This window comes from Anomaloglossus baeobatrachus, chromosome 4, assembly GCF_048569485.1.
Source record: "Anomaloglossus baeobatrachus isolate aAnoBae1 chromosome 4, aAnoBae1.hap1, whole genome shotgun sequence".
Classification (NCBI taxonomy): domain Eukaryota; kingdom Metazoa; phylum Chordata; class Amphibia; order Anura; family Aromobatidae; genus Anomaloglossus; species Anomaloglossus baeobatrachus.
The window spans coordinates 249,429,833-249,439,292 of NC_134356.1; the positions used below are offsets into that span (position 1 = coordinate 249,429,833).

The window sequence follows — 9,460 nt, forward strand, 5'->3', positions numbered from 1 at the left end:
ACGGAGGGGAGGGGAGGGGGCGAGCAGCACATCACGGAGGGGAGGGGAGGGGGCGAGCAGCACATCACGGAGGGGAGGGGAGGGGGTGAGCAGCACATCACAGAGGGGAGGGGAGGGGGCGAGCAGCACATCACGGAGGGGAGGGGAGGGGAGGGGGCGAGCAGCACATCACGGAGGGGAGGGGAGGGGCCGAGCAGCACATCACGGAGGGGAGGGGAGGGGGCAAGCAGCACATCACAGAGGGGAGGGGGCGAGCACCGATCACGAGGGGGAGGGGCCGGGCAGCAGATCGGAGGGAGCGGTAGCACTATGACAGATGGAGGAGGACAGGGTGCACGATCCCTGTCCTCCTCCATCTGTCATAGTGCCACCGCTCCCTCCGATCTGCTGCACGGAGGTGAGGGGCCGGGCAGCAGATTGGGGGAACGGTGGCACTGTGGCAGATGGAGGGCGGCGGCGGCAGCGGATCGGGAGGTGTGGGGGTGAGGGTGCGGGCAGGAGATCGGGGAGACAGGTGGCAGATCGCGGTGGGCAGCGGCGGCGGCGGATCGGGACGCTTTTCGTACAGTGCAATGGCAGCGCGGCAACTTCCGGGTCCCATGCTCCGGTCTCATAACAGCATGGGACCGGAGCTTGTCGCCCTGCCATTGCACTGTGTACACTCACTGTGCTCAGCGTGCTGCAGGGACAAGGGAAGCTGATGGGGGCGGTCACCGGCAACAGGTCCACTGTGATTGGAGAAATCGGTCACAAGGCCGATCTCTCCAATCAGAGCAGTGGAGCTGGGGGAGGGTGATCCAGTGAGGTCACCCAGCTCCAGCCAATGGCCAGTGCTACAGCTGCACTGGCCAGGGCTGGATTTCAATGTTTCAGTCATTTTAAATGGCTGGAACATTACAGTGGCTGTGATTGGTTGAGTGGCGTTCGTCAGCCAATCACAGCCTCCGTAGGTCCGGGGAGGAGGCACCACCCCTCCTGAGGTCAGGTACAGGTCCCCTCCTCCCCGAATCTGCGGTTTATGTTAACCGATCGCAGTCACCGGAGGCTCCGGTGCCGCGATTCCGCCATGACGGAAAGATCCGTCCTTGGTCGTTAAGGCCCAGGGCACAAGGACGGATCTTTCCGTCCATGGTCGTGAAGGGGTTAATATACTTGGATACAGCACTCTTTTAACAGCCAGCTTCTTTAGCAGTGACTTTTTGTGGCTTACCCTCCTTGTGGAGTGTGTCAATGACTGCCTGCTGAACGTCTGTCAAGTCAGCAGTCTTCCCCATGATTCTGTAGCCTACTGATCCAGACTAAGGGGCCATTTTAAAACCTCAGAAAGCCTTTGCAGGTGTTTTGAGGTAATTATTCTAATTTTCTGAGATAATGACTTTGGGGTTTCCACTGGTTGTAAGCCATAATCATCAACATTAGTAGAAGTAAACACTTAAAATAGATCACTCTGTGTGTAATGACTCAATATGATATATGTTTTTCCCTTTTTGTATTGAAGTACTGAAATAAATTAACTTTTGGATGATATTCTAATTTATTGAGATGCACTTGTATATATAACTAGTTGAAAATAATGACGTTTTGCAGACCAGTTTGCTGGCTCAGAAGATGAATTATAAAGAAATAAAGAACAAAATTATATTATTTTTTTGTTTGCATTCTATTATTTTTTTACTGTTTTCAGTTGTATTTATTTATTTCTTTTTCTTAAAATGAGGATGCAGGAGAAAAAAAGCCCAACACAACTGTCACTCTTCAGAGCTGTGCTTGGTCTAATTAGACATCATGGCTCTGACACAAGACAAACATCAAAGAACACCAAAGCCATCAACTAAATCCAAACAGGTAGCCCCACACATAAGCTCAAAATTACACTTCCCCCGTATCTGAAAAACCCTAACATAACCTACATTTAAAAACGAAGTACAAACTTTTATTGGTGAAAATTAAAATAGGAAAAAATTACTTTTATTGTCAATTTCCTCTACAAAGAGATCAAAGTTGTAGTCACACATTGGTTGTGTTAAGGTTTTCACTTAAATGGATAATAATTCTGGCACACTAAAAAACGAGCATGAAGAAATTTTGCTTGATTGTGGAATCAGTTTTATTAGTGCAAAAACAAGATCAATTCATCCGACGTTTCGACCGTTTTGGTCTTTATCAAGGATAGAATTATCTACCAAAGAAAATCATAAGAAGTACATCATTACATGATATTACAAAAAAAATAATACAAAAAGATACAAACGAAGGTATGTAGAAAATGAAGAAAATTCTTTCACAATAAGCATCATACATTGACTGATGCCATGAACCAACAAAACATTTTGTATAACACATGATTCCTGGTAGTGTGTGATACAATCATTGCAACATATGTATAACCTGTTGGACTAAAAAGCGCATGAAGTAAGTGATAAGAGTACAGCAAGCATAAACCCACCTATATCGTAATGGGAGGATATGAATTCAATAGAGACTGGTCATCACCATTAGGTATGAGTGATCAGAAGGTTCCGATCCTATGTCTATAAGGAGAATAAATGATATGTGACACTCCACATAACTAGAACATATCAAAACGCACTCTTTTCCATATTTGACATACAATGAGTAGGTAGACAAGGCCGTATATACCTTTTGTGTTGGCCTGTGGTAACGAACAAAACAAAACTGGAGGCAATCTGTGATTATAGTTGTTTCTACATGGGGATTAAACATGGATAAGCATTACTCAGATGTATAGAATAGTGAGCATTCTAATCAAGGAGGTGGCATGCAGGAACCTGTAGCATATGTGTGGTAGGTATATTACCTGGAATAGTACCAAATGATGGTAGTGGAAAATGAAATTCTCTCACTGAATGGTTCTCAGTTACCTCCAAGGTATGTATATGCTGGAAATAACATGTACAAAAAGGAGATACATACAAGGACATGTAACCTCTATGCGAAATACATTTATACGTGTCTATACCCCAAAGCGTTGGTGAAAGGCAACCGAAAATTAGAGCTGAAGACAGTATGGAGATGTGTCTAAAAAGAGACCAACATAGATGTAAACACCTCATGCATGTACATCAAAATAGCATGTCAGGGGAGACAATGTACAAGCAAGTATTGAAACTAGACATAATACCTGGAACACAGAGTAATGACTGATGGCAGCACATTAAGATTCCCTCACTGACTGGTTCTCAGTTACCTCCAAGACAAGCAAAAACTGAAGGTGGCATATGTAAAAAGAGAATCATACACAGGTAAGTAACACCAGTATAAGGTACATTCATTCAGGGATGTATTGAGCTAAAAGTACATACTACCTTTAAAGTAACCAAGGCGTGAGCCATAAAGAGCTGTTGTCATAAGCAGGGGGATACCTATGTCCCTGTGAGACCAAAATGAGAAAACCTTTTAGAAACCACTCAATCAGGAATCAAGTGCAATAAAAGGGAGAACCCATTGGTATAATACCAACAGAGAACATACCTGGTGAGATAAACAGGGCAAAACAGGCAAACTATCAGGCAGTGGGGTGCAGGATTCTGGTGAGAGAAATGAAGGGCATATTCAGTGATGGCCCGACTTGTGTGAGGTGGTGTAAAGGAGGCTGACACATACCTTGTGGTGGTGGTATAGGGTATAGGCCCCTGGTTAAGTGCGACTGGCTGCGTCGCTGGGGCTTATTTATATGAAAAGGGGGGCGAGCGTCCACTACCCCACTTCCTGGTAGTGGAACGCAGTGTGCGTCCGTGGAACGCACGCGGCGCATGCGCAGTGCCGGCATCAGCACCGCGCATGCGCAGTGCCGGCATCAGCACCGCGCACGCGCAGACGGCGAGCGGCAGGACAGGGCGGTGGGCGGAGAGCAAGGGGCGTGTAATTGAGTATGTGCAGGATGGGAGTGAACTGACCCACGGACTGAGTGCCGCCCACACGTCGCGCCAAGTTATTTGCACAACGCGTGAGGGGGCCCAGTACATAAGTCAGTGTGTGGAGCTTACAGACAGGAGTGTTAAATAGGCTGGCCTGTGGATCGCGCGCCACCCGTGCGTCATGCCTGGCTATTTGCACAACGCACGAGCCGGGCACGGAGCACAGGTCAGGGATAGCAACAAATGAGGAAACAGGTTATGATTATATCAAAGTGCCTGGTGACATTCTTACACAGGTGAGAATGGTGATTCTACTGAGGGAACCCGATGCCAGTGCCAATAGGTGAGGGGTCAGGTGGAGGGTGCCTATAAACAAAAGAGAAAAAGGGGTTAGAGACAAGGTTTATATATATAAATATATATATAGAAGTTATATCATGACCAAGTCCTTATACTGGTGTTTTACAGTCCTTGTTTTACAGTCCTTGTACAATCACCTTAGGAACAACCACAAAGAGAGACCGCCATGATTGAGACATTATAAGAATGGTATCATAAACACATATCATGTTCCCTATTAAGCCCCTTCGGTTCTAGAGTATTCAAGGTAAAAATCCAAAATGACTCCCTCTCCTTAAGGGTGCGTATACGGTTACCACCTCTTCTGGGAGGAGGGACATGTTCAAGTACCTGATACTTGAGCTGAGCGATGGTGTGGCCATATGTGATGAAGTGGTATGGGATGGGTAAAAGGACCTGTTTGCATCGTATTGTGGATTTATGTTTACTGATGCGGTCCCGCATATGCTGGGTTGTCTCTCCAACATACCCGAGACCGCAAGGGCATTTGATCAAGTAAACCACAAAGGAGGATTCACAAGTGAAAAATCCACGTATAGGGAAGATGCGGCCCGACAGAGGATGAGTAAAAGTATCCCCTTTGGTGAGGTTATTACACTGGACACAGTGATGACAGGGAAAATTTCCTTTCCTGGGGGTACCAAGAAAGGTTTGTTTCAATGAGGATTTATCGGAACCAATGTCGGCCCTGACAAAGTTATCCCGGAGGTTGCGGGGTCTCTTATTGCAAAATAAAGGGAATGAATCAAATTCCCTAACTTCAGGGTAGGATTTACCTAGGAGTGGCCAATGCCTACAAATGATGCCCCTGATTAGGGGAGAAAAAGGATGATATGTATTCACGCATGCGATGCGAGGAGCCATTTTATCCCTAATGGGTCTATGGGAAGATTTCTTGTCCGCAATCTCACCGGGGTATCCTCTTTGGAGGAACTTCTCACTCATCTCCCTGGCTCTGATACCTCGTTGTACTGGATCAGACACTATCCGCTCAACTCTTCTGTGCTGAGAGATGGGGAGTCCTTGTTTCGTGTGACGGGGATGGCAACTACTGTAATGTAACAGACTGTTGCGATCGGTTGGTTTAACGAACAAATCAGTGCTGAGGGAACCCTCTGATAATATGACCATAGTGTCCAGAAAATTAATTCTGTGGGTGTCATGATGAATTGTGAAGGAAAGGCCCTGCTTAAAGGAATTCATGTCAGTGTAGAAAAGCAATAGAGAGGAAAGGTCACCCCGCCAAATCATGAATATGTCATCTATATACCTTTTCCAACTCACAGAGTGTTGCAACCACAGGTTATGTTGGTAAACATAAGTCTCCTCGAAATGTTCCATGAAAATATTAGCATAAGGGGGTGCTAAATTCGAGCCCATGGCAGTACCCCGTTTCTGTAGATAGAATTGATCTTGGAAAAGAAAGAAATTATTCTCCAAGACCAGTTGGAGCAGATCCAGGCAGAATTTATTCTGTAAAGAAGAATGAGTACTGTGTATGGTGAGAAACCACTCAACCGCCTGTACACCGTCTTGATGCTGGATACTGGTGTAGAGGCTATTAACATCAAAGGAGACTAAGATACAGTTAGGTGGTAATGGTCCGATGGACTGCAAGTGTGATAGAAAGTCAGACGTGTCTCTCAGATATGACTTGATTCTGGGTACAAGGGGAGTAAGGATTTTCTCAACAGTAATGGCAAGTGGAGATAAAATAGACTCCGTTGAGGCCACAATTGGGCGTCCAGGGGGTTGATTCATGTTTTTATGAATTTTGGGTAATGTGTAAAACACCGGTATTACTGGGTGAAGTTTGATAAGAAAATCAGCTAGACCTTGGTCAATGGTATTATTGATGAGATAAGTATCCACTACACCCTTAATGAGTCCCTGTATGCGGGAAGTGGGATCTCGCTGAATTGGTGAATAAGTGTCAGTGTCCCCAAGTTGACCCAGAATTTCATTAACATAATATTTCTTATCAAGTATCACGATGGCCCCTCCCTTGTCTGCCGGCTTGATGACAATTGTGGGATTATTCTTAAGATCCTGTATGGCACGACTCTCTTCAATGGTAAGGTTATGTTTAATTTTGAAATACCCATCATTAATTGATTTTAGTGTTTGGTCAATATCTCTGGAAACTAGAGTAACAAACGTTTCTATCGGATGATAGGATTTGGGTGGACTGAAAGAGCTGGGAATCCTAAGATCCAGCTGTTTCAGTCGAAACATGTCATCAGAATCCGCTTGAGAAGTACCTGGGTCAGGATATGTGTGTTCAACGGTGCTAAAATGGGCCTTCAACCGAAGGGACCTGAAAAATCTCCTCATTTCCTGATTCAACACAAATGGATCAAGAGATGGAGTAGGGCAGAATGAGAGACCCTTTTGTAATACCTGAGACTCAGTAACAGACAAATTGTAGGATGAAATATTGTACACTAGGTTAGTACCTGTGACCGTGTTTGTACACGGTATGTTGACGTGGATCCCACGGCCCCTCTTACTGCGCCTCGTTTTCCTCTTGGACCGGAACGTTGGGCTAAAAAATGGGGTTGTCGGGAGGAGTACTGGTCTGTATCGGACCCTGAAGATGATGAGTAACGATTGTGGAAGGCAGGTCGTCTCGGGGTATCCTCACAATACTGCCACCGATAGACCCGATTTTTGGAGTAATCCTCCTGATCTCTGAGAAACTTCTGTCTCTTCCGGTCTTGCAGGATCTTTCTGAATTCAGCTATGTTGTCCTTAGTTTTGGTGTGAATCCTGTCCCACTCCGTGCTGGGAACAGTATTTTGGAGTTGCTGTTCAATGCAGGTAATGTTCTTACCAAGATCTTCAATTTCTGCTTGTAAGAATTCAATGGTCAGAATTATAAGGTCCATAGAGCACTTATTGATGATGCTCTCGAATTTGGTACAAAAATTTGGTTTATCGGAAAAAAGAGTCGGTTTCAGTGACACCCGCAGTCCTCTGGGGATGCGCTGAACACGGTGGTATTCAGCCAACGTGGCCAGATGTAATTCGAGTGCGGTGTGCCTTCTCAGTTCCTTCTCATAGTCTCTGGAACGAACCTCTTCCGTGGGAACCGATAAAAAAGTGTTAGGTATAGAGACTTTAGACAATATGCTGCTGACTTCATCTGTGTTATAAGAGAAAGTATTGAAAGACATCTGTGGTATAGGTCAACACTGGAGCTCAGATAAAAATAGTCCGAAGTAAGAGAATATGTCTGGCTCACTGTGTATAAACTAGGTGCCCAGAAAAAATAAGTCAATCAAATGGATAATAATTCTGGCACACTAAAAAACGAGCATGAAGAAATTTTGCTTGATTGTGGAATCAGTTTTATTAGTGCAAAAACAAGATCAATTCATCCGACGTTTCGACCGTTTTGGTCTTTATCAAGGATAGAATTATCTACCAAAGAAAATCATAAGAAGTACATCATTACATGATATTACAAAAAAAATAATACAAAAAGATACAAACGAAGGTATGTAGAAAATGAAGAAAATTCTTTCACAATAAGCATCATACATTGACTGATGCCATGAACCAACAAAACATTTTGTATAACACATGATTCCTGGTAGTGTGTGATACAATCATTGCAACATATGTATAACCTGTTGGACTAAAAAGCGCATGAAGTAAGTGATAAGAGTACAGCAAGCATAAACCCACCTATATCGTAATGGGAGGATATGAATTCAATAGAGACTGGTCATCACCATTAGGTATGAGTGATCAGAAGGTTCCGATCCTATGTCTATAAGGAGAATAAATGATATGTGACACTCCACATAACTAGAACATATCAAAACGCACTCTTTTCCATATTTGACATACAATGAGTAGGTAGACAAGGCCGTATATACCTTTTGTGTTGGCCTGTGGTAACGAACAAAACAAAACTGGAGGCAATCTGTGATTATAGTTGTTTCTACATGGGGATTAAACATGGATAAGCATTACTCAGATGTATAGAATAGTGAGCATTCTAATCAAGGAGGTGGCATGCAGGAACCTGTAGCATATGTGTGGTAGGTATATTACCTGGAATAGTACCAAATGATGGTAGTGGAAAATGAAATTCTCTCACTGAATGGTTCTCAGTTACCTCCAAGGTATGTATATGCTGGAAATAACATGTACAAAAAGGAGATACATACAAGGACATGTAACCTCTATGCGAAATACATTTATACGTGTCTATACCCCAAAGCGTTGGTGAAAGGCAACCGAAAATTAGAGCTGAAGACAGTATGGAGATGTGTCTAAAAAGAGACCAACATAGATGTAAACACCTCATGCATGTACATCAAAATAGCATGTCAGGGGAGACAATGTACAAGCAAGTAAGTTTTCACTTAGGCAGGAATATATATATATATATATATAATAAAAAATTGAAATGTTTAATGTGCTGATGATGAATGATATTACGAAGTATATTGTCCACAAATGATCTGTGTGGAACACTTCCACCAGCAGATGGCAGCAAATCAGCTCTTTTCAAGCACTACCAATATCAAAGGAGAACATGAAGTATGTAAAATACAGATATTTCAGTTACTTTTTTAATACATTCTTAAAATATGTGACACAACACGTTTGTATTTAATTAGAAAACAAAATACTTCGAATTTAATTTTTACTCTACAAAGGAAAATGTGAAATTAGGGTTAAGTTATTACGATGAGTTTTGATGATTTTTTAACCGTGCATATTTTCGCTGCTCAAAAGCATCTCACAGCTCTGGCAAAGTGGAAGGGATATTTAGAAATCTCATGCCCACTGTGGTTTTTTTCACACTTCATAAACTGATGTAAACATGTTAATTTCTGTTGCAGGTATGCTGATATTTACTTGCAGACGTTCCACGTAGAATTGCATTAAATGCAGAAATCTGCAGGTAAATATATCTAATATATAAAGCTGAGTGTATCTATGTATGTATGCATGTATGTCCGCGAAAGGAATTCGCACCGTCGCATGTACAATCACAAAATTTTGCACAGGCACTCCATTTGACTCAGGTAACGTCATAACCTATGTTTTGAGGGGAAATATTAACTCCGCGCTTTACAGTTATTCGCCAAAACACCTGCCTCCATTAAAGTCAAAGTAGCTGAGAGCTACAGTGTAGCTAGAACTTTAGAAGAATGCGCAGCCACGCCCTTAAATGGAACGTTGGCATTTCACAATGCAGCCAG

The 9,460-nt window shown here is 43.4% G+C and overlaps 1 protein-coding gene across 9 annotated transcripts; it reads right to left on the reverse strand.

Moving 5' to 3' along the window:
* Positions 1 to 2,060: 2,060 nt before the first annotated feature.
* LOC142301418 (uncharacterized) lies at positions 2,061 to 8,586 on the reverse strand. Of its 9 annotated transcripts, none has more exons than XR_012752791.1 (5): positions 7,929 to 8,586; positions 6,695 to 7,661; positions 4,171 to 4,244; positions 2,447 to 2,900; positions 2,061 to 2,179 (listed from the first exon to the last, which is right to left on the reverse strand). XR_012752791.1 is itself a non-coding variant. In XM_075342425.1 (3 exons), exons 2-3 carry the CDS (start codon positions 7,412 to 7,414, stop codon positions 4,230 to 4,232), a joined length of 735 nt encoding a protein of 244 aa, XP_075198540.1. In that variant the 5' UTR covers positions 7,415 to 7,661; positions 7,929 to 8,586; the 3' UTR covers positions 3,497 to 4,229. The 9 variants fall into 9 exon arrangements, 1 of the variants encoding a protein (XP_075198540.1); XR_012752795.1 differs by lacking the exon at positions 2,061 to 2,179 and having other exon boundaries at positions 2,284 to 2,900; positions 7,929 to 8,187; positions 8,301 to 8,586; XR_012752793.1 differs by lacking the exon at positions 2,061 to 2,179 and having other exon boundaries at positions 2,284 to 2,900; positions 7,929 to 8,013; positions 8,123 to 8,586.
* Between the last annotated feature and the right edge of the window lie 874 nt (positions 8,587 to 9,460).

Coding starts and splice junctions, on each gene's coding strand:
- LOC142301418 (XM_075342425.1), bottom strand. CDS start 7,414: ATGTCTTTCAATACTTTCTCTTATAACACAGATGAAGTCAGCAGCATA.